Source organism: Nicotiana tomentosiformis, chromosome 3, assembly GCF_000390325.3.
Source record: "Nicotiana tomentosiformis chromosome 3, ASM39032v3, whole genome shotgun sequence".
NCBI classification, from domain to species: Eukaryota; Viridiplantae; Streptophyta; class Magnoliopsida; order Solanales; family Solanaceae; genus Nicotiana; species Nicotiana tomentosiformis.
In genome coordinates, this window is record NC_090814.1 from 82,866,057 (window position 1) to 82,890,663 (window position 24,607).

The window sequence follows — 24,607 nt, forward strand, 5'->3', positions numbered from 1 at the left end:
AGCTCTGGCATCGCCAAGGTAACAGTCTTGGCATGGCAATCGAGGATGGCGTGATATGGTGAAAACCAATCCATGCCCAGGATGACCTCAAAGTCGGTCATATTAAGCAACAGGATATCCATTCTAGTCTCATAACTATAGAAAGTCACAATACGGGACCGATAGACGCGATCCACAATAGCAGAATTGCCCACTGGAGAGGACACATAAATAGGAGTACCCAAGGATTTATGAGGAACTCCTAGGAAATGAGCAAACAAAGATGAAACATATGAATATGTAGACCCTGGATCAAATAGCACAGAAGCATCCCTACCGTAGACATAAATAATACTTGTGATCACGGCATCTGAGGCTACTGCATTTGGTCTGGCTGGAAAGGCATAGAATCTGGCTGGAGCGCCACCTGGCTGGCCTCTGGGCGGCCGGACAACTGGTGGGGCAGCTGGTGCTGTAATCATCAGCTGATGACCCTGTTGTACTGCCTTGCCCCGAAGTCTGGGACAAAACCTCTTCATGTGGCCAGGATCCCCGCACGTAACAACCCCTCAGAACAGAGGACTGCTAACCTGAAGTCTGGCCTTGATGGCTTGAATACCCACTGGAGGAACCCAGAATAGCTGGCGGCTAGTAGGAACTCTCTGGTATGGCATTGAAATAGGGTCGCACTGGAGCACCTCGAGGAGGAGGCGGTGCTGGATATGTGGGCCTGCTAGACTGACCCCTCACGAACTGAATCCTACCCCCAGTCGGGGTACCACTGATCTCTCTAGAATATCGAAACCGTTTATCCCTCATTGCCTGCTCTTGGCTCCGTTGACGGACACCCTCGATCCTCCAAGCTATCTCTACAACTAGCTCGTAAGAAGTTCTCATCTCAACCTCTCGGGCCATAGTGGCCAGGATACCAGAGTACAAACCGGCAACAAACCTCCACACTCTCTTTGCATCGGTCGAAAATATCATAAGTGCATCGCGAGACAACTCAAAGAGTCTCACCTCATAGTCGATCACCGACATATGGCTCTGCTGGAGCAGCTCGAACTGAAACTGTAACTCTTCCCTCTGAGAGGGTGGAATGTATTTGGCCAAGAAGAGGCATGTGAACCGGTCCCAAGTCATGGGAGGACAACCTACTGGTCTGCCGAGAAGATAGGACTGCCACCATCTACGGGCCCTGCCCTCCAGCTGAAATGTGATAAAGTCCACCCCGTGGGACTCTAATATCCTCATGCTGTGCATTATGTCCCTGCACCGATCAATAAAGTCCTGGGGGTCCTTATGTCGCTCACCTCCAAAGATAGGAGGATGTAGCCTGGTCTATTTGTCCAATAGCTTCTGTGGATCGGTGGTCGCAGCTGGTCTGGGCTCAGGTATAGCTGCTACAACTGACTGAGCTCCACCCACGGGTAGTGCGCTCAGAGTCTGATACACTGCAGTTGCATGCCCTGGAGCCTGAGAGGTAGGGGTCTTTGCTCCCCCTCCCGCCAGAGATGTGGCTGGGTCCACTGAAAATAAACCAGCCTGAGTTATTAAATCCATGAACTGCAGCATACAGTCCATGACCTCCTGCAATCCTGGCACGGACATAAAATCTGCTGGGGCTAGCTCCTCAATAATAGGATCCTCTATTGGATCCACTGGTGGCATAGCTGGGGCAACTCTAGGATGCCCTCGTCCTATACCACGAGCTGGAGCCCTCCCTCGGCCTCTAGAAATAGGGGGAGCAGCTCCTCCATGATCGGGTACATCTATCGCGCACGTTCTCACTATCTGTGAGAGAATAAGAGAAAGATACTTAGCACAACATCAACTGCACGATAGGAGATCAAGAAAGAATAGTTTCCTAACACCTTATAGCCTCTCGAAGATAAGGACGGACGTCTCCGCACCGATCCGCAAGACTCTATTAGGCCTGATCATAACTTATGAGACCTACGTGAACCTAGTGCTCTGATACCATGTTATCACGATCCAATTTCCCTATAGACCGTGATGGCGCCCAACGTCGCCGCTAGGCAAGCCAACGGTGAACTAGCCATGGATCTATTCTTTTAACATTTTTAGAAATAGTTGATTTTTAAATTATTAAATAAGTAAGAGGTGAGAAATTTAATAAAATAAAGTGTGAACAAGTTTACGAACATGTATGGTGAGATAAAAATACTCAAAATCATCAAGTGTCTACTAGTAAAATTTCAAGACCTAGTGTCACAAGTGTATGAGCTACTAATAGAATATACAAAATACTAAACTATTTTCTGAATGGAGTAGACAGAAAATAAAAGCAAAAGAGACTCCAGGTGTTGCAGGATGGACTCGGAAAGCAGCTCGCCACTAAGTCTCGAAGTATTAGGGGTGTGCGCCGGGATAACTACCAGATGCACCTGCCTCAGAACCTGCACGATTAGTGTAGAAGTGTAGTGTGAGTACATAAATAATATATACCCAGTAAGTATTTAGTCTAACCTCGAAGAAGTAGTGATGAGGGGTCAACATCGACACTTACTATGGGTTAACAATAAAATGCAGGAATTCTAAATAAGCATGGATTATATAAATAATAAATACAACTCAGTAACAAGCAGTGAATAATAATTCTTTCACTAATAATAAATTCCAAAGTTAATTTCTGTCATTAAATAATTATAACCGCTTAAGCCATAAAATAATATCAAGTATAATTAGGTTCCGAGTATTATCACGCATGATTTATGCCGAGGTCGTACGGCCCGATCCAAAAATATATTGTGTGCACTGCCGAGGGCCAAACGGCACGAATCATAGATGGATCTAATAACCTGCCGAGGCGAATGGCCCGCTCCCATGAGAGTAGAGAAATTTACACCACTCGCGGAAATACTTGCGATGCGAGTGAACATGGATTTATTAGAGTTAATATAAAATTCTTCCATTCTTCCCAATCATAAGAAATCCAAACTGGAGACTTTAAATCTTAAAATCCTTAATCTTAGCTCTATTTAAGACAATTAATATGCAAAACCAACATAACATTGCAAACAAAGCATGATGTAAATCTAAGACTACCCGAAAATCACATGTAATTTAGCTAAGCACGGACTCTCGTCACCTAGTGTGTACGTAGCTCCCCACACAAGTAATTCACAACAAATACACCTAAGGGGATGAGTTCCCTCTTACAAGGTTAGGCAAGAGACTTACCTCGTTCTCAAGCTCATTTCCGATCCACAAATATGCCTTAAATCCTCAACTTGGTGTCAAACGACCTGAAAATAGTCAAATGTTATATAAATTAATCAATACATGTTCAAAAGTTCACAATTTAACTATTAGAGTAATTACCCAACCCAAATTGGAATATTCCTAAAATTTATCCTCGGGCCCACGTGCCCGGATTCTAAAAATTTTTGAAGATAATTGTTACTCATAACCTCACAAACTCAAATATATAATTTTCACCCAATTCCATAACTATTATCGTGGTTAAATCCCATTTTATCAAAACCTAGGTTTTTCATCTAAACCCAAAATTTTTAATATTTTACATGTTAGAATCTACCCATAATCTATATATTTAACTTACATTGGATAGAAATTACTTATCTCCAATAGCTAGGTGAAAACCCTCTCTCCAAGAGCTCCAAAATCGCCCAAGAAATACAATAAATGAACCCAAAATGGCCTAAGTCCCGTATTAAATGGACCTTACTGCCTCCAGCACTTCTGCTTCTGCGGCTCTATGGCCATTTTTGCAGCTCCGCATCTGCGGAAATATCATCGCAGATGAGGCTCCTCCCTAATTGGCCTACTTCCACATCTACGGACACTGGCCCGCTTCAGCGGGATCGCTTCTGCGATGCACGTGTCGCACCTGCGGCTTTGGTCGCTTATGCGGTTGCTGCCATCGCACCTGCACTTTCGCTGGTACGCACCATGCTCCGCATCTGCGATCTCTGGGCAGCCCGCGCTAGGCCTTTTTTGCGGCTGTTGGCTCACTTCTGCGAGCTCGCACCTGCGGCTGGCCCTCCACATGTATGATTGCACCAGAACTCTGATGCTTCATCTATTCTTTCCAAGTCCAAGTGAATTCCGTGCCTCGTTCGAATGGCATTCGGGGCCCCCGTGGCTCCGCCCAAACATACCAACAAGTTCAAAATCATAAAACGGACCTGCTCGACCTCACGAAACAAGAAAAACAACACTAAAACTAAGAGTCGCACCCCAAACCAAATTGAATCAACTATGAACTTCAAGTTCTTCCAATTTACCCCGAACGCGCCGAATCATATCTAAACTACTCGGAATGATACCAAAATTTGTGTGCAAGTCTTAAATTACCTTACGGAGCTATTCAAAGGCTCAGAATCCCAAACGGACCTCGATAACACCAAAACCTACTCCAAACCAAATTTAAAGAACATTAAAACCTTCAATAAACTAACTTTCAACTCTAGGTGCTGAAACGCTCCTGGGTCATCCAAAACCCGATCCATACGTACGCCCGAGTCTCAAATCATTATACGAACCTATTGGGACCGTTAAATCCCGATTCCGAGGTCATTTACTAGAAATGTTGATCCAAGTCAAACTTAGCCATTTAAAGCCAATCTTAAGGAATTGAATGTTCTAATCTCAACCCGAACCCTTCCAAACCTGTCCTAACCATCCCCTCAAGACATAAAACAGTAAAAGCACATACGGGGAGTCTTATTTAGGGGAACGGGGATCTGTATAGTAAAACGACCGGTCGGATCGTTACAGAATACTTACATCAACAACTTCATTAAGCAAGCCTTCATCAAATTGTGTTGAAGGCATTGAACTTTCATCTCGAGATAATTATGCATGCACACTAGTGGGCTCTACTACTTCTTCAGAATAAACAAGTGGTACCATCACGAGTATCTCAGATACCTATTTTATAAGAAAATAAAGTATATATTTAGAACCAAAACACACAAACAAAAAAATATCCATTAATACTATTATCTTACTTTTTTGTTATGGAAGTAGTTTTTACAGAGGCTCTCATAATGCGAAGATTTCATATCTGAATAACATAACATCCTAGGGAACCCGCATTCTTTGAATTTGACAAAGTTTTTTTTCCTGAAAAATTGGGAGTACTTCCATAATCCAAACATAGAGGGCAAAGGGGAATCCAAATATAGTATAAATGACCTTCTCTTTCTTTTGCTCTTTCTCATTCTCATTCTCATTGTCTGAAGTTTTTGTTTGGGCTTCAAGCAACTTTTCAATGAGTTGACAACTTTTGATAACAAAAAGAGCCCCGATAGACAGAAGAGCAGAGTTGATCATCATCAATAATTTTCATAACCCGCTCAGACACATTTCTATTCTTACGCTTACCCATCAACACATGCTCAACAAAATAAATTGTTGCCAACTTTACTGCATCGCCGTTGCTACCTACAAATGACGCAGTTGTACCAGATGGGCGACTAGTAATAAAATGCCACAAATTCCCTAATTTAATTCTTTCCTTACCAGTGAAGTTTAGAAAGCTTATTCTCTATTTCATTCAAAAAGTTAAAGTCCCCTGAAGAAGAACATTTCAACCCAGTAATTATGTGGAAGGCTTCATTTGTAAACTTCACTCCATGATCAAAAACCTTAAATATCATTGAATTCTTATCATTGCTTACAATTTCAGAAAGCAACACACAATGAATTAATTTACCACAGAATTTAACACCTTCTAGCCGAGTTTTTTTTTCCAAAAACACCATCTCTCAATTTCTTCCATTGCGCTTTTGACAAGAAACTTGTTATTGTTTCCTTATATTGAAAATCTTCTTTCCAATAACTCATCAAATTACGTCAATCATCAAACTCGAAATACCGATCTCCTTCCATTAGCAAAATACTCAGAGCCTGTATTTATAACAAATTCAGTTCACCAATAAAGAATATATTTAATATATCCAACAATCTACAAAGAAGGAAATAACATGTAAACTTCAGAACTATTTTTCTGAAATGTCCTGAATATTTAAAGTAAAAAACTAACATTCAGGACCTCATCACAATATACAACAGCTAACTCCCAGTCAATTCTTCAATAAGGATTTCTCAGAACAATTCAAACCAATAAGAACCTCGAGTTGATTCATGAATTCAAACTCAATCACAAAGTAATAAGGAAGTCGATCGAATTCACTAGTTCAAGTCAACTATCAGAAGATCAAGCAGAAGTTCAGCTTAATACTCAAAGAATCAAACCTGATTCGTTGCGATGATTTCTCATCTACCCGAATCAGTTAGAATGAGTCCGAGAAGTTCTTCAAACTTGAAACAAGTGTTCTTCTAGTTCTTCAAATTTTCGCTAATATAAAAAGCATAATCATCAGTCTAAGTGAAAATGAAGCAAACATAAATAAAATTATAGATAATTTGCAGAGTCTAGATGCATTGAATTGAAGCCAGCACATTCTTTGTGCGGATGATCAATAAATTATTAACTTAACCACGAAAAAAAAAAAGAAAAAAGAAGAAGTTCCAATCGTTCCCAAACTTGTGCCAAAATATAACACTCTTGCATCTACAATGCTCAATTAAAAATTTCAAGCTTCAAACCGACCTTATTAATGTAATCAAAGCTGTTTGTAATTGACCTCAATATACTCTCTTGTTGGTTTCTGAATAATACTTCACCACGAATTACTGTAATGGTAAAAACACAACAATTTATGGTTTTTGATATGAAAAAGTATCTAGAAAATGGAGAAATTCCCTACCTTCAGTAACGAGAGGTTGATGTCGTAATGAATCTCTACTGTGTATGTGAAGCGAGGGTTTTGAACTTTTGATAATGAAAAAGGGTTTGGGAAAGAAAAGAGATAGAAGAAGGGTAAAAATATCTTTTCACATTAATTTTAACAGAATATTGTCTCTTTTTGCTTAGCATTAAAATTGCTGGCTAAATACTAAATACCACCTTAAAAAGTGGCCACCCCACGCCATTTTCACTCTATCTTTTGTACATAAGAGATCTAAAAAGATACAATCATACCTCTCAATAACAACATCCATATATAACAGTCATTCACTATAAAAGTCAAGTTTTTCTCAGAACCGAATTTTTAAGTTATATTTTACCTCTCTATAAGAGCTTTTTACCTATAATAGCAACAACTATATTTATAGCAGAACACTCTTTCTAAAATTACCCCTCTATAACAGTCATATAGAATATTTAAGATTACTAATAATAATTTTAAAAATATGTACACAATCTTTTTCATTAAACAAAGTTTCTATCTTGCATAAGATATAAAATTTGAAGATTTGCACATGATATTTTTTCCATTAGACAAATTTCAAAGAATATTTAGATAGAAAATTTAACTATTAAGCTCTTAGATTGTCTTTAAGGGAAAGCTATTGGATACCTTTTTGTTAAAATTTTGGGCAAGAATTTTCGCCAATTCAAGCATTATATCGCTATTACGAGAATGAAATCTACGAAAAATAAGCTACAATTACAAAGTTCTTCCATCAATCTCGAAAGAATTTATTTTTCTAGGTAGCTTTAAAATGTTTGCGTTGGAGTTGAAATCTTTATACGTTTAGTTATGAATTTATTAATAATGTATTAACTTTTTTCAATATGCATATCTTTTAAGATTTTAAATTTAATAATTTTTTTTGTCTTTTATATGTAATATTAAAAAAGGAAAAATAATTGATTTTTGGATAATTTTTATCTATAACAACCAAAAAATATTTAAACGTCAAATGTTGTTCTAGGTGTATAACAACCATTCATTATAAAAGCCAAAAAATATCTTTAAAATAGTACGGGCTAGTTAGTTTTCGGACTGGTAATTCAAAAATAGCCACCGTTTGCAAAGTCATTAAAAAATAACCACTATTTTGCTACAACACGGACCGGTCTAGCATAATATACTGGAGATTGGTACACATGTGTATGAACTTCCAGCATATTATGCTGAAACTCCAACACGCGGAAAGTTCCAGCATAATATACTGGAAATTTGAGCACCTGTGTATGAACTTCCAGTATATTATGCTGGACCGATATATTATACTGGAACTCCAGTATTATATGCTGGAATATTTTTCGGATTTTGAACAGTGTTTTTGTTCAGATTTTTCTTTATATGAAAAGTGGTTAAATTTAATTTGTGGCTATTTTTTAATTATCATTTATAAATCTGGTTATTTTTGAATTTCTTCTAAAAATATCGGAACAAACGAGACTATTACAGATAACGTTGACATTACTTTCTATTCAGTCGGGTCCGTAAAACAGCGAGCAGTGACAACTTATTCGGAGCGCCCAAATAGCACGGACCTTAGGGCTTATATCATAATACAAATTATTCGAAACGAGTCCTGCAACGCCCAATTGATCTTGATCTTTTGTTCTGTGCTTCCAACCACTCTCCAAAGCTTCTCATCAGCTGTATACGGAAAATGGCCGGCGGAGGAGACCATTCTCATGGTGGAGATTTCAGGGCTAAGGTCTGGAGTATGAGTGGTGGGCCCTACTGTAGGCCCAAGCATTGGCAGCGCAATACCGCTATTGCCCTTGCCGGAATCGTACTCATCTGCATTCCAGTGGCTTTGAAATCCGCCGAGCTTGAGGTCAGTTTAGCCAACTCTACAACCCCCCCCCAAAAAAAAAAAAAAAAAATTAAATGTATTGATAGGTGTTTTGGAAATTGTGTAGCTTGTTGTACTTTTGGTAAACATTGTGATCTTGTTGAGAGTAGGCTAAGGGTTTAGATTTGCCACGAAGATTGATTTGTGTTACTTTTCATTAATTTGATTAGATGCAACTGACTCTCTTATTTCTCGATGGTCTCGGGACAGTAAAGCATCTCATCTTGAGTTTTACCTTTAGTCTTTTTAGGGCAGAAGGCAAGTATTATATTTTGTGCTTTGGCACAACGGGGAAGATGATTTAGTTATGTGGAAATGTGGTACAATATTGGCTGGTGCTGGCAGGAATTAGAAATGCACGGTCAGAACCCGATCAAAGGTTGAATGCTCAATCTCAGAGACTTGATGTTCAATTAACAGGGTTCTCTGATTGATTGGTCAAACTATGGATAATCCTGCCTTGGGAAGTACCTTTATTTTATCTTCATTCTAATACCAGAACTGCAGTGACAAAAATTGGGTATCTATCTCAACTCTTAAGCCTTTTTTTATATCCATAGTCTTATCGGCCAGGTATGAAAAATGTTTTTACAAGCCTCTGAGAAGTGTATATGACTATATCTAGTTCCGTAGATTATTGTACATGTAATTAAGATTTATATAGAAAGCAAGGTTTGGTTCTAGATCATTCGGATTATGATTTGCAAGAAAATAGTAGAAATCACAAAATTTGGTATCATTAGAAACTGATAGTGCTAGGATTTCATCCCGTGGCTGTAATCCAATATTCTCTTACCTGGAATCTTCTTCCATGGAAAATCTCATGTTGGCTAAGATAAGTCTGTACTTGAGGCTGAGTTTACTTGGATATTGGAAATGCTCTGTAATTTTTCTTTTAAATGGGCAAAAAGGGTCTAGCAAGAAAGTCAAATTAAGTAGACTTGACAGGTTCATGGTGAAACATTCTTAATCAGTGTTCCCCTTTTTTGCTCCTTCCATAGGATGCCTAATACGTCTACTTAGGTATTGGATCTTCGAACAATTAGAAAATAGGTAGAATTCAAGCTGAATACACATATAGTTTGTGAACTCAATGGTACAAGAGTGTCAATCCTGGTTAACCCATTCACATTCTCTAACTTTTGGTGTGACAAAGACTTCAGTTTCAGTGAAAAGCCAAGATAGTCAGAGTTGGTCTCCTACGGTAAAGGCAACAAAAAGGCGCAGCTTTTCCAAAAGTTTTTTACCGAAGTGTCAGTTTATTTTTTGTTCTCTTACATAGGAGCTGTCACTCTTAAGGATCTATTAATGTCTAAGTTATTATCTATTATAAATGTGTAACTTTTAAAAAAGAAAATATTACTTGTAAAAAATAGTAGTTCTTTAGGATACTCTAGTTACGCTGAAATTGCCTCTCTCGAGCTTTTAGCTCCCACCGTGCAGATCGGGTAACTTAGATTGTGGAACTGTTCATCCTTCTAGGCGAAAAAGAGAGGGAGGGGAGGTTGCTTGTTGATGAGACTTTTTCTCCCCTTCCCTACTGTTCGCCATGTCTTGTCTTTTCCTTTCCTTCTCATGTTATCTATCATCTTGGCTTTGTTCCTTGACAAAAAGGTCAGACCTCTGGTTTGGTATTCTTGTTTAGGTACAGTGAATATATAATCATCGCTCAAACAGGTCTGTTCTAAGCAAAATCTAAAGAGTACAATGAAAAATAAAAGATAAAATACATTAGTTGCACTCTGAACTTGTCCGGAAAAATTGGTTGCACGGTGAAACTTTACGGGCTTTCAAGTACCCCCTTGTTCTTAGTTGGAGTGTAATTAATACTACCCCAAAAGCTGATGTGGCAAAAAAATTATTTATAATAAAAAAAGAGGCGCGTAGGAAAGAAAATTAAAGCAAAAAAGCAGCCCCCCCCTCCAAAAAAAAAAAGAAAAAAAAAAAACTCTTCTCCCTCTTCAAGCCCCCTCCCTTCTTCACGCCCCCCACCCCTTCTTCTTCATTGTTTCTCATCATTGATACAGTTTTCTATACACCTTTTCTTCACCACTCTCTTTAATTCCCTTCTCTGACTCCATAAAAAACACCCTTAAACCCACCTTTTCAATCTGACAGAACACACTTCTGTGCCTGTTCAGATTTCTTGGATTAGAAAATAGTAGTATGGCACTATTGATACCATTCATACTCCTGGAAGCTCTCCCCAAAATACAGACATGAATGAACACCAAACATGTATACTCACTAACAGCAACACCGAGAAAACCACAATTTCCATTACCATAGTCTCTCTATGTAATACCCAGATTCCAAAAAGCAATTAGTTTTAGTTTTTTCCGAGATTATACTGGGTTGTTGTTGTTGTTGTTGTACTCAAGATTTGGTTTCCAAAAGAACACTATTTTCATACAAAATACGTGAGCATAGCGAGTTCGATCTGAATCAAATAGTTCAATGCGCATCTCTGCCTAATCAATTACAGGAATAGTTCAATGCGCATCTCTGCCTAATCAATTACAGGACAGCATTGACAAAAGTTGGCCGGAAAAATTCCTCCGGCAAGCGCTCCTTTTTCTTTCAGTCAACCTTCAACCGCTTTTATTCATCTCATGCTAACTTTCTTTCTCTTGGCATCACTTTGTCAAAAACCATTATCATTATTCCATCAAGATGAAACTCAAAGATTTTGAAACCCGTTAGTTGGTTTGAACTGTGAAGTGCTACAGTGAACAGCGAAGGGGGGATTTGGAAAGGGATTTTGTAAAAAAAAAAATGCAGTAAAAGAGTGAAAAAAGAAAAAAAATTAAGAGTAAAAAGAAAAATTGATATCTGACATGGAAATTATGTGGCGAAGTTATAGGGAGAGTGTAAATCACCTCCCACCATGCACATGTTGTGTATGTCAAAAGGGGTTATTAATCATTCCAAATAAGAACAAGGGGGTACTTGAACGCCGGTAAAATTCCAGTGTGCAACAAATTTTTCTGGACAAGTTCAGGGTGCACATTATGTATTTTGCCAAAAAGAACTACTTGAAACACTTGGTATGAGGAAAGAAGATTTTCCTAACCAATGTATAAGCTTTCTGTCAAGTTTAAAGCCTCAGTTCAGAGCTGATATAGAGTCTCTTTTGTCAAGTAGATGGTGCCTTTTTCCACTTCAAAGACTAATTGATATTTCCTAGAATAGTGTTTAGCGGTCCTTTTTCCTTGTCTACCTTTTTATTTATTTTCAAGTAGATGGTGCTCTTGTTTCCTTTCATTGTCTTGCTCTCCACTCACTCAGAGATCTGCGTGCAAGTTTATGTGTTTTTGTGACACCAATTGATTTTGATTAATCCCTGGCAATCTGCCCCCCATCCTCTCTTCTTTGTGTGTGTGTGTCTCTCTCTCTTTTATCTTTTTTTTTTCGACGGGGATATTAGATATTCATGCAATAACAAGCTTTTTGTTTTGCAGCAAAGGCCACATCTTCCAGTACGCCCCATTCCTTCTCAGCTCTGGTGCAAGAATTTTGGAACAAAAGACTACTAGTCTTGTTAGTAAAGCAACTATAGTAGTTTGCTGTGTGGTAGATGATCACATCACCTCCTGTATTTGGATTCTGAAGTGTGCATTTCATGGTTATTTTTCATCGGATCAGTGTGACAATGTTCCATAAAATAAAAATGAAACTTTCTGCGTGCTTTATTACAATGATGAAAGCCAGCCAGAGCTGATTCTCCTGATGATTTGTGTTTTTCTATTTTATATTCTGTACATCAAGAAAAGCTAAAGAAGCAGTTGGTCCCGACTCCTGGGCTTATACAGTATTCTCTGTGTGTGTGTGTGTGTGTGTGTGTGTCAGAATGTTCTCCAGAAGTCAGCCTTACCCTCCCTGCCTCCCGATACTGTTCTGGTAGCAGAAGAGACCCAGCAAGTAGACTGAATCTAAGTATGACTGGAGGATCTTAAGATTAGTAGCCTCACAAAGGGTTTTCTTCGTCAGCATAGAAAGCACCTACATCAATTTTCTGGCAAGGGGTGTATGCCATCTGAGAACCTTGTGGAACTATTGGCACATTATTTGACTAAACTTTGACAACTATCAATTGAAGATGATTTTGTGTGTTGCCTCCACCTTGTGCTCATAGCTACAGCAGATGCGTCCTGCATACCGTTGATCATGGTTGAAACGGAGATCGTGTGCACCCACCACATGCCTCTTCGCTTTCTACATAGTAGACAACCGAGGCGAATTAGTTGAATTCTTGCCATTTGTTTTAGCTTTGGAAGATAGAGATACTCTTAACAATTACTTAATGATTAGTTGAGGTGTGCATAAGTTGATTCGGACATCACGTTTGTGGTTTGCTAAAAACAATAATTGCCTTTTGCTAAAAACAATAATTGCCTTATCTGACGTTAGTGGACTTCAAACCCATACCTAGTTTCACACAAGCAGAGCCAACCAACCTATTTAGTTCAATGGTTATGGGCTAAGCCATAAACTGGAAGACATTAACGTGAATTTCCCATATATTGGATTCTGTCAGAAAGAAAATGTGAAAAGATCGAACTACGACGACTATAGAGAGCTTGCTGAAGCACTTTCCTTCACTTGGATGAGTTGTGCAACTTCTCTATGCAACATATCTTTCTTCTTATTAGCTCAACTAGCTGAGTTTCAATTGTCAAGCGCAAGCTCAACTTTCTCATCCGCAATGTGACGTTATCTAGCAAAACAACTCATCTTCAAGTGAATCAATGAATGTACGATTTTCTAGAAGTCTACCACTTAAAAGAAAATATGAAAGCAAGCTTAGATGAATGAAATTATTAAAAATCATTAAAAAAAAGGCATTGTCGGCATTTAATGGGAGGACTAGCTTGTGGTCAAAAAAAGAAAGTTGGGGGCTAACAAGAGAGAAAACCTACAGTTGGGGGACTAAAATTATAATTAATCTTATTTCCTACTTGAACCAGCTGTTAAAACAGCCCCTATAAATTGTGGAAGTAGTCGAAATAGTACAAATCAAAATTCAAAAACAACGGTTATTTCTCTGATAAATCGACACCGCTATGGCCTATGTTCTTAGCAGTTGTTGAAGTGTATGTTTCCTCATAAACCCCATATAGCAAAAAGTGTATAGGGACGGGAACAGAAGGATGGGCGTAAAGAACCTTTGGGACATATTAGAATCTTGCAAGAAAACTCTTCCTCTTCATCATCTCCAGTAAGTCTTCTGCTCCAACTTCACCCCTACCTTTTTTATTTTTCCAAAACACCACAATCTTTTACTTGTTGTGGTTCTTCTAATTAATTCGGGGTTTGATGCGTGTAAAAGGAACAAGAGGGTATGTATAGATCTTTCTTGCTGGATAGTTCAACTTCAAAATGTCAACAAATCTCACTGTGCCATCAAAGACAAGCTTTATCTCAGGGGTCTCTTCCACCGCCTTAGAGCTCTCATTGCTTTGAATTGTAGCCTCATCTTTGTCACCGGTAATTTTTTTTTTCTTTCTTTGTGCAAATCTATACTTCACTTATTTTCAATTAAGAAGTACTTTACTTGCTATTGTTGCATTCTTAATTAGTTTACTGTGTAAGATGGTGAAGATTCTTAATTGTAGTACTCAAGACAATATTGAGATTTGAGTTTGGTTCCACATAGATGCTGCTCTGCTACTATCAAGTTGCGGCTCACCACCCACAAAAGTATTGTTGCTTCACACAGTCTAGCATTTGCGGGGAAACGTCTATTTAGGGTGTGTTTGGTATGAAAGAAAATCTTTTTCCTGAAAATAAGGGTTTTCTAAACTTATTTTCTGGCGTTTGGTAAGTAAGAAGAAAATATTGTCCTAGAGCATTTATATATAATCTACAAAATCTCTATGGGGTCTGGGGTGGGGTCTGGGGTTCGGTGGTCAAGGTGAGGGATGTTGGAGAGGAGACTATGGGGTGGGGGTGGGAGTTGGTTGGAATGGGAGTGTGGGGTTAGGGGCGTGGTGAGCTGGAATGCCACTTGTGGCACTTGTTTTCCCTACTCCTACCAGGGTAGTTATTTTTCTTATTTTTAAGGAGCTTGTTTTCCTAGAGAAAATATTTTCCAAAACATGTTGACCAACCAACCATGGATAAATTAGAACACTTTCCGGAAAATATTATCCTTCGTACCAAACACAGTTAGCCAAAGAAATTTAGAATATTTGCTGTCTCTGAAAAAGTCTTGAAACTAAGCTTGTTGGAATGTTTTAGCTGACCCCAACTTGGTTGGGATTGGGACATAGTTGGTGTTGGTTGTATGTGTTGGAATGTGCATATTGGGTGTTGGAATATAGGGATCGACAGTACTTAATACATGATACACATCACAGTGGAACTTTTTTCCTTTTCCAGATGGAGCCATTCCTGCTATCAAATCATCTACTTATAGAAGGCGACTAAATCCTGGAAATGTGGTAAGACTACTTAATTATCTGTTTCCATTTATCTGCTTCTGCCCATCCTCCTGCCAACACTCCTTCTTTAATTATTTGTTGACCTACATTCTATTTTACTTTGCTCATTATACACTAGCTTTATATAATGTAGCTCACTCAAGATGAGGCGATTAAACCGTCATCAATACGAAGAAACGCAGGATCTGAATTTTCACGCATGATAAAGGAGGCTAAAGTTCTTGGAAATGCACTTGGAATTCCTTGCTTAGATGGGTAACTCTTTACTTATGCATTTGTTTTTCTCATGCTATTGATCTGTCAGAAAGCGAACATTTTTGTAAATGATAAAAGGAAATCAACTATCTTTTGAGACGATTGTCTTCCATCTCCTGTTCTATGGGATATTATCAGACGTTAGTTTTACATCTTAACTTGCTCCAGGTATCTATACTTGAAAGAATACACGTTTTCAGAAACCAGGTCATTCCATGTGATAAAAGTGCCTTGACTTGTGAATTGACAGTGCTTCAATGAGTTGTGTGATATATGAAGCTTATAACTATTGGAGTTAGAAAGTAACTCTTTGCAACTATTGACTGCTGGAATCTGCAAAAAATTTCAGGATTGAGGAGGCTGAAGCTCAATGCGCAGTATTAAACTATGAATCATTCTGTGTAAGTGGAAGTCATCGATCCATTATGCTAGTAATGCTTCATTTCAGAGAACTAAGCTAGTTTTTCCTGATATAATTGTGGTTCTAAAACTCTGTTCTTTTAGAAAATTATTACCATAACAATTATTGGTTTTTTCCGCTGGAGCAACCTCATTTTGTATCACACAGTACTGATTGTAATTATCAGGATGGATGTTTCACATCAGATTCTGATGTCTTCCTATTTGGGGCAAGGACAGTGTATAGAGATATTTGCCTTGGTGAGAATTGAGATATTATTTGTTTGTTCTTTTCTTTTGACTCTTAGTAGTGTTTTTCATTTATGTTGATGTACTCATACTTCTTCTTTCCGAGATTCAGGGGAAGGTGGGTATCTTCTTTGCTATGAAATGGATGATATTGAGAGAAAGCTTGGACTTGGAAGGAACTCCTTGGTAACTCTTTTTCTCTTTTCTTCCAGTACTATTGATTACAATGGAAAGAATATTGTTCTGAAGTCGTGATAATTGGCATCCAAATAGAATAAAGTGTAAACCATGTCAGTCTAAGGGAAAACACTTCCAATCAATCTTGTGGGGAAAGAAAACTTATTTCATTTCTTAGTTTTATTCTAGACTTCAGAATACAACGATATGATCACCTTTTAAGAGATTTGTTGCAACTTGCAAGTATTATGTCCTGATAAATTGTCACGGCCCCATTTTGTTTTCCCTACGTAGGACGTCGTGATGGCACCTAGTCTTTAAGACTAGGTAAGCCTAACAATTTGCGGAATCAATGAATAACAAACTGAACTCCAAATCTCAACACATGATATATAAATGTAAAACTGTCATTCAATAATTACAACTCCCAAAACCCGGTGGAAACAAGTCACAAGCTTCTAATAGAAATACTAAGTGTCTCTATACATCAAGTCTAAAGAAAATCAGGGAAATAACGTAATAAGGATAGAGAGGAACTCCGAGGTTTGCGGACGCTGGCAGATATACCTTGAAGTCTCCACGTGCGATCCAACTCACTGGTATCTGGTCTGGTGGGAAGAACCTGGATCTGCACAAAAAGATGTGTAGAGTGTAGTATGAGTACGCCACAACAGTACCCAGTAAGTGCCAAGCCTAACCTCGGTAGAGTAGTGACGAGGTCAGGTCAGGGCCCTACTGGTTTAAAAGAAAAGTAAGGCAAAAGATAAAATAATATTTTGAAATGACTGAGAATTTAAACAATAAGAAGTTTCAGAAAATATCAGCACAGTAAATAGAGGTAAAGAACGGGGGCACTCCCGAGGTATCGCCTCGTAGTGTGAAATGTAAATATGCACGACAAGGGGGGATCTCCCCAGGTACCGCCTCGTAGTCCCAAAGTAAATATGTAAGACGGGGGATCTCCCGAGTAAACGCCTCGTAGTCCCAAAGTAAATATGCAGTACATGGGGATCTCCCGAGTAAACGTCTCGTAGTCCCAAAGTAAATATGTAGTACAGGAGAATCTCACGAGTAAACGCCTCGTAGTCCCAAAGTAAATATGCAGTACAGGGGATCTCCCGAGGAACCGCCTCGTAGTCCTAAAGTAAATATGCAGCACGTAATCGAAGGAAAACACAAATTTTCAGCAAGAATCTTACAGTTAAAGATTTAATTCAAATCAAGGAAAGCAGGTAATTCAACTAAGCATGTTGCACAAATTGCAAGTAAGAGTTAAGGCACATAAACATGCGATGCTAGACTAAACATGATCACTACATATGTTAAGGCAACTCAGTTAATATATTTTAAAAGAAGACAACTCAGTTAATGTATTTTAAAAGATGACAAATCAGCAAGAACCGAATTTTTCTATAATCAGCATGTATACGCACTTGTCACCTCGCGTACACGGCGCTCACATATCACAAATTGTTACAATAGTACCAAATCCTAAGGGGATTTCCCCCACACAAAGTTAGACAAGTCACTTACCTCAAATCTCGCTCAATCAATCGATAAGGATGCCTTTCCCTCGACTTTTCGACTCCGAATAGCCCAAATCTTGCCAAAAGCAATTACATAACATGAATACGACTACAAGAAACTAATTTAAATCATAAACCTACGACTTTAGCAAAGAATCGAAAAATTGCCCCAAAAAGTCAACCCGAGCCCACGTCTCAAAATTGGGTAAAAGTCACAAAATGCGAACACCCATTCGATATCGAGTTCACCCATACCAAAACTACCAAAATGCGACACCAAATCGCCACTCAAATCCCCAAATTACACTTTCCAAATCCCTAGCCTCAACTCCCACATTTCACCTTAAACACACACAATCTAGGTGGGGAAAACAACGGGGAAACAAGATTATTGATCAAAAATAAGCACAAGAGACTTACCTCAAGAAATCCCTCGAAAATGCTCTCAAAAATCGCCCTATACCGAGTTTGCAAAGTCCAAAATGACAAAAATCACAAAACCCTTCGGTTTTAAACACTGCCCAGGCTTTCCGCTTTGCGGACCAAATTCCGCTTCTGCGGTGAAGTCTCCGCATCTGCGGAGTTCACTTAAGCTCCCCGATTCCGCACCTGCGCGCAAATGTCCGCATCTGCGGATGCGCTTCTGCAGTCCTTCGTCCGCTTCTGCGGAAGCTTCCCCAAGCACCCGTCCGCTTATGCGATCGATCCCCCGCAGAAGCGACTCCGCTTCTGCGGCCCTTACGCCGCACCTGCGACCACTGGCCAATTCCCCCAGCCCCGCACCTGCGCCCCATTGCTCGCACCTGCGGGCTTGCACCTGTGGTCAGCCTTGTGCAGGTGCGATTACACCAGAACCAGCCCAACACCATAAAATCTTCTAAGTCCAAAAATGATGCGTTAACCATCCGAAACTCACCCGAGACCCCCGGGACCTCAACCAAATATACCAACCAGTCCTGAAACATCACACAAACTTAGTCGAGCCTTTAAATCACATCAAACAACGCTAAAAACACGAATTACACATCGATTCAAGCCTAATGAACTTTAAAGTTTAAAACTTCTACATCCGAAGCCGAAACCTATCAAATCAAGTCCGATTGACCTCAAATTTTGCACAAAAATCATAATTGACGTTACGGACCTATCCCAACTTCCAGAATCAGAATCCGACCCCGATATCAAAAAGTCCACTCCCGGTCAAACTTCCCAAAATTCATCAAATTTCCAACTTTCGCCAATTAACGTTAAAATGACCTACGAACCTCCGATTCAACATCCGAACACGCTCCTAAGACCAAAATCACCCTACAGAGTTATAGGAACCGTCAAAACTACATTCCGGAGTCGCCTTCACACAGTTCGAACTACGGTCAATTCCTACGACTTAAGCTTCCATTTTAGGGACTATGTGTCCCATTCCACTCCGAAACCAAAAATAAATCCTCGCGGCAAGTTACATAACCACTAACTGAAGTAGAGGGAGCAATAAATAGGGGTTCGGGGCTAATTCTCTCAAAACGACCGGCCGGGTCATTACATAAATGATGTGAATGGAGAAACTGTGAATCTTTCTGATTCCACGAAGTCTGATGGCGTCAGAATTTTATTGACCTTGCTTGTCTGTGGAACAGATCAACAATTGCAACTCATTGTCTAAACTTTTGATGTATTTGTTGGGGCTTGCTTTTTGGAAATTACTTTTTCCAGATAACGCTGGCTGTTATTCTTGGTGGTGATTACTCTGAAGGAGTTTATGGGCTTGGTCGGGTAAGTTTTGGAAATTTTGTTTCTTGTATCCGACATGCATTCTTTTTTCCTCTCAATTTAACATGTCTATGACTGAAAAGGGTTAAAATCCGATGCTTATGGTATGACATGCTTTTGTGTTGATAGGAGTCAGCTTGTCAGATTGTTAAATCAATTGGTGATAGTGCTGTTCTTCAATGGATTGCATCAGAAGGATTTTCCTTCGTAAAGAAGCAAAAAGGTTCTAAGAAAAAGATTGAAGATGACAAATGCAATGGTAGAGAAAATGCTGCAGAGTATAAAAATCCTAATGGTGAGTCCCTCGGAAAGAGGAAAAAATAAGGAAATTAAAAATATCCGGTGTTGACTAATATGTAGTAATCATTTTTATTGCTACTTTTCCTTTTTGCATTAGGAAGCAAATGCCCTTCACAAATGAAAAGTCAGACGTTGCAAGTATTAAATGCATATCTGAAACCAAAGTGCCATTCAGCGGAATCTGATGCCGTACAACGGTAGATTCTTATTTGAGACAGCATTTATACAAAGTTGCACTTTTTTCTTCTTTTCCTCATTTTTTTGCTTTTCCCTTTTGCCTTAATGGTTAAAGTTTTACCACATTACATTGTGCTGGTAATAAATCTGTTGACATGTTAGTTAAGAACCAAGACGTCTGAAAAGAAAGATATTTGTTGCAGGATTCTTGTGTTGTATCCATATATCCGCAGCCAGCTTCAGCAAATATGCACTGAATTTCTTGATTGGCCTCCTGAGAAGACAGGTGTTTCTATGAGCCAAATCTTGGTGCTTCATACAAGCTGATATGAATTCTATTTCATGCACTTATCTGACCTGTTTCCTGTGATTCGGCATCCATAGTGGATAATTCCAACTGCGATTGTCTTTTTTTTTTTTTTTAAATTGATAGTTTCATTTTCTGTAATAGTTAAAAGAATTAAATATGCAATACCTTAGACGTTGGTCCAATTAATGAGAAGCTTGTCTTTTCTGAAACCCTCTGTTCTTTGTGGCTCAGACGAGTATATCCTTCCTAAGATTGCTGAAAGGGAACTGCGGAGATTCGCCAACTTGCGGTCCACTGCATCACAATTGGGAGTCCAGCTTCCATTAAATGAGGTAATGCTCATCCTACTGCAATGAATGCTCAATTTTACTTAATACAACTTTTTGTGCTTCAAACTCAGTGGTTTCTGAAACCAACTTTGCTTCCGTACAGTAGTTACGCTATTCTGCATATCTCTACCTGAGAATGATCCTCGTGATGATAGTAGCATCTGCAGAACTTCATTGCACTTCTCTATTCAGAGATGATACTGAAACTTCTTTATTGCTTATCAAAATTGTATTCTGTCCCAGTTAACTAGCCCCAAATATTTGGGTTCAGAAAGTAGATGAGAGATGGTTGTGGGATTCTGTATGCTTTGATCAGACCAGTGATTCAGGGAACATGTACCGAATCACTAGCATTCTGGATATGTTTGATACTTTGTGACTTCAAGACCATAAAATACATGATTTGGAAGACATTCTCTCATTCATTTCGAGAGTTGGGGTTGTACATTTAACAGACTTGAATGTAATGTAATATTGCTGAAAGGAGAAATCAAAGTAATATGATTGCAAAAGATGTTTCACCATCTTAATTAAGAGAAGAGATTGCATATCTGAAAGACTTTGAAAATAGAATAACAATTTAATGGCCTCATCATTATAGGGGCCTGACAGTTGTGCCATATGAAAATTAGATGTCTTAATGTGTGAACTGTTTGTGATGTCTGCTTTGTCTGTGAGAAGGAAGTTTGGTATGCTGCAAGGCTGCACATGTAATGACGCCTTGAGTTATGGTTATCTCAATATCTTTGTGATCATTTTGTTGGAATATTTTTTCTATTGCATTATATTTCATTTTATCAAGTCTATTTCTGGAAACGATTTCTAAGATCTGAACATGCACAGATGCCAATAAAGTGTCCTTTATCTCGAATTATAAAGCCGAGGAAAGTTCAAGGAGTAGATTGCTTTGAGGTATCTTGGGAAGAAATGGATGGACTTGAAACCTCTATAGTACCAGCTGATCTCGTTCAGAGGTATGTCAACTATTAACTTGATGACTTACAGAGATATGTTCTAATGATTTAAGGGGCTACTAATTTACGGATTAATCAGTAAGGTCAGTTTTTAATTATTTATACATCATCAAAAGCAATAGGAAATAAGGAAAATAACCATTTGTCTGAACCATTTTGAAACTGGTTTTCAGATGGGTAGGTCGTCAAATTCCGTCATCATGAAAATTACTGAATAAATTTTTTGGTCATATTATTACCAAAATATTCTAACATATTGGAGTTCAGAAATTTCATTCTGTTCTCTATCTCCTGAAAAGATGAATGAGCAAGAACTCTTTTTTGATTCAACAGCTCATGTAAATTCATATATGTATCACATTGGTTGGTGATATTGTTGACCTAAATGCAACTTAATGCATCAAACACGACATTTTAAAAGGTGAAGGATATCTGTAACAAACTGCATCGCTTAGGTATTTTCTGCGAAGACCTAAATATTTTTATGTTTGAGTAGCAAGACGTTTCACAATACATATAAAGACTCACACCTTCTACTCCATGCAAGAAAAAACTAGGAAGTACATTTTTGGGGGGAATTAAGAAGCGTAGTTTTCTTGCCGTTGTAAAATGTCTTTACACGGAGGTTTATTTATATGGAAAGGAGAATCCTATATTCCATGAACGCCAATGGAGTTTAGTAGAAGACTGTTTGATAAATAAGCTTTTGTTATGCATATCAAATTGAAGAGATTTGGTCTGATCATCAATAGCAGCTATATGAGATGGCTTCCGGTCATACCTTTTGGAACAACGAAAATTTCCAATTTCTTGAGTAGTAAAAGGTATTCATGTTTATTGAGAATAAGCCATTAACAGTTTGTTTCCTGCTTTGGTTTTTGAAAAAGAGATGATTCCTTAAGCACACCACTTTTCTTCCTAAATTCTAATTTATAAATTCATGATCATCAACTTAGGCCCTCCGGTGAAGCAACTTTTAGATCAGTATGTTGGTTTGTGTTGTTTTATGTTATTCTGTCCAGCTTGTTATCCACGTCTAGTATTTGCACCAAACCAATAATTAGATGACTTATAGGGGGCGGAGCTAGTGTTTGGTTTGCGGATTCGGCTGAACCCACTAGCTTTGGTCCAAACCCTATATCTAAATCCATTGAATATATAAATATTATTAATTTAGAACCCAGTAATTTAAAAGGACTAGGATCTCGGAACCCATAAGCTTGAAACCCTGGCTCCGCCTCTACTTATGCGTACGCTTCCAACACTTAACCATGATCAAGTAATACGTTTTCTCACCTCAATTTATCACTTGACCATGATGAATTAATGTGGTTTGGTGTAGACACCAATTATGCGCAAGATTTTTCCCTCTCAATTTTGCTTTTTGAAGCATGATATCACTGTTATTAAGGTCTCTTTTGCCCCCAAATGTATCACAACACGGTTTGGTCAAATCAACTCCTGTTACTTTCTATTTAGAATAGCAAGCCATTGTTAGATGCCAGGTCTTGTTGTTGCTTGTCTACAACATATCTGACTGCACTAGAACTTAATAAATTCAATGAGGATGTTAGTTTAAGTTTTCCTGAATTTGTACTATCGGCCAGAAGGTTGACATAAAATGCATTAATTCCAGGTATAGCAATTGCTTAGTAACTATGTAAGCTCAAGAGAAATCCATTCAGAATAAAATACAAGCTTCCTCTTTGACTAAAAAATTGGTTGATCTATGTTATTGAATCTTTTCTCTTCTTTGCCAACAGGGCTTGTCCGGAAAGGATTTTGGAGTTCCAGGAAAGACGAGTTCAAGGAAAGAAAAGAAATAATACTAGGTCAAGACGACCGAGACTAGAGAAAATGCCGCCATTGGGTCAGATTGATCAAAAACTCCAAGACCTCTTGCTTGAGGTTGATCGAGAAAGCTCAGCTGCTGATGGTGCAACTGTTTTGTTTGGATCAGCATCAGAAGATGATGAAAGCATTGCTCAAATTCATATAGACTCAAGCATACAGACGCATAGTACGTGGAATAGCTACAGTGTCAAGAAGGGTTTTGCTTCTGGGAGCCCCATTTGCCAAGAGGACGACATTTTACCAGCTTTGTCTAAAGCTGAAGTAATTGATCTCACAAGTCCTCCACCAGTGCGGCATGGTTCTGGGAAATCCAAACACCAGGAGGAGGACAACGTTGAATGCATTGATGTAATTGAGCTTAGTGATTCAGAAAATGATATGTTTTCTCCTGAACATATAAGAAGAGCCAGAGAACTGAGAATGTTCATTGCGGGAATTAAGGACAAGTTTTACTGAAAGTGGCCGTGGATATTTGTTTGGTGTAATGGGTTGTGTATATATATATTTATTCTAATGTTTATCATAAGTTTCCCCATCTCTGGCAATTGCTCGCATGCTGTCAACTTGTCGCAATATATTTTCTTAGTCTGCTCTCCTAGATAAGCAACCTGTAGCCATAGAATACCACCAGCCAGCCATCTTCAAATGAGAATTAGCATGTTGAATGTACACACTCTCGCTCTCTTGTAAAAATTTTAACCGAAAAGAAAACGAGACCCCTTCTTCCATAAAGCATTTCCGATCACTGGCTAAGCTAATTCCTATTACTCTTGCTGTTGGATCTTATTACTCAAGGGGACGGATTTATAGCCCAATATATGGGGCATGTGAACCCATGGTGTCTCCGTCAAACTATATTTTTCATGTACATATTTTCTAGCATTGATCTAATAATATTATCTGATTGTACTCATGTTCCAAAGAGACTAAATGATGCACTTGGTTAAATGCTAATTTATTTACCTAGAGGAGTAGGGATCAATACCCACTTAATAGTTTTTTCTCCTTTCTTTAGTGGCGTACCCATGTTATAAAAATCTTAGATCCGCCTCTGATTACTTGACTTCCCTCCCTCCTAAAAAAATCAAACCGAAACAAGTGTGTTGAGATTTAAGTTAGCTTCAGTGTGCAATAAAGGAAGTAAACACGGGAATATAAAGAGGTGAGTATAGCAATAACAGTAGCCAACCGGCTGCCGGATCCCCGAGCAAGACGA

The 24,607-nt window shown here is 38.6% G+C and overlaps 2 protein-coding genes and 1 long non-coding RNA gene across 4 annotated transcripts; 2 read left to right on the top strand and 1 right to left on the bottom strand.

Annotated features, from left to right (window-relative positions):
* Positions 1–2,188: 2,188 nt before the first annotated feature.
* On the bottom strand, positions 2,189–6,846 carry LOC104091924 (uncharacterized). 2 transcript variants are annotated; one of them, XR_011414792.1, is made up of 5 exons: positions 6,741–6,846; positions 6,584–6,666; positions 4,753–5,877; positions 3,184–3,248; positions 2,189–2,399 (listed from the first exon to the last, which is right to left on the bottom strand). It is a non-coding gene; the product is annotated as an uncharacterized lncRNA (long non-coding RNA). The 2 variants fall into 2 exon arrangements; XR_001968413.2 differs by having other exon boundaries at positions 6,226–6,666.
* Positions 6,847–8,284: 1,438 nt separating this feature from the next.
* LOC104091925 (uncharacterized) lies at positions 8,285–12,361 on the top strand. Its single transcript, XM_009597370.4, has 2 exons — positions 8,285–8,613; positions 12,093–12,361. Exons 1-2 carry the CDS (start codon positions 8,443–8,445, stop codon positions 12,165–12,167), a joined length of 246 nt encoding a protein of 81 aa, XP_009595665.1. The 5' UTR covers positions 8,285–8,442; the 3' UTR covers positions 12,168–12,361.
* A 1,236-nt stretch (positions 12,362–13,597) lies between these two features.
* LOC104091926 (single-strand DNA endonuclease 1) lies at positions 13,598–23,936 on the top strand. The gene is made up of 14 exons (XM_009597371.4): positions 13,598–13,849; positions 13,961–14,118; positions 15,013–15,074; positions 15,208–15,329; positions 15,679–15,730; positions 15,917–15,989; positions 16,090–16,163; positions 19,391–19,450; positions 19,577–19,742; positions 19,845–19,944; positions 20,128–20,210; positions 20,466–20,566; positions 21,407–21,537; positions 23,301–23,936. The coding sequence occupies exons 1-14, from the start codon at positions 13,782–13,784 to the stop codon at positions 23,845–23,847; spliced, it is 1,797 nt and encodes a 598-aa protein (XP_009595666.1). The 5' UTR covers positions 13,598–13,781; the 3' UTR covers positions 23,848–23,936.
* Positions 23,937–24,607: the final 671 nt, after the last annotated feature.

Excerpts from the sequence above, each read along its gene's own strand:
- LOC104091925 (XM_009597370.4), top strand. The coding sequence starts at position 8,443 with ATGGCCGGCGGAGGAGACCATTCTCATGGTGGAGATTTCAGGGCTAAG. Across the intron at positions 8,614-12,092 it reads TGAAATCCGCCGAGCTTGAG|CAAAGGCCACATCTTCCAGT; the intron begins GTCAGTTTAGCC and ends TTTGTTTTGCAG.
- LOC104091926 (XM_009597371.4), top strand. The coding sequence starts at position 13,782 with ATGGGCGTAAAGAACCTTTGGGACATATTAGAATCTTGCAAGAAAACT. Across the intron at positions 15,075-15,207 it reads GACTAAATCCTGGAAATGTG|CTCACTCAAGATGAGGCGAT; the intron begins GTAAGACTACTT and ends TATATAATGTAG. Across the intron at positions 15,990-16,089 it reads GTATAGAGATATTTGCCTTG|GGGAAGGTGGGTATCTTCTT; the intron begins GTGAGAATTGAG and ends TCCGAGATTCAG.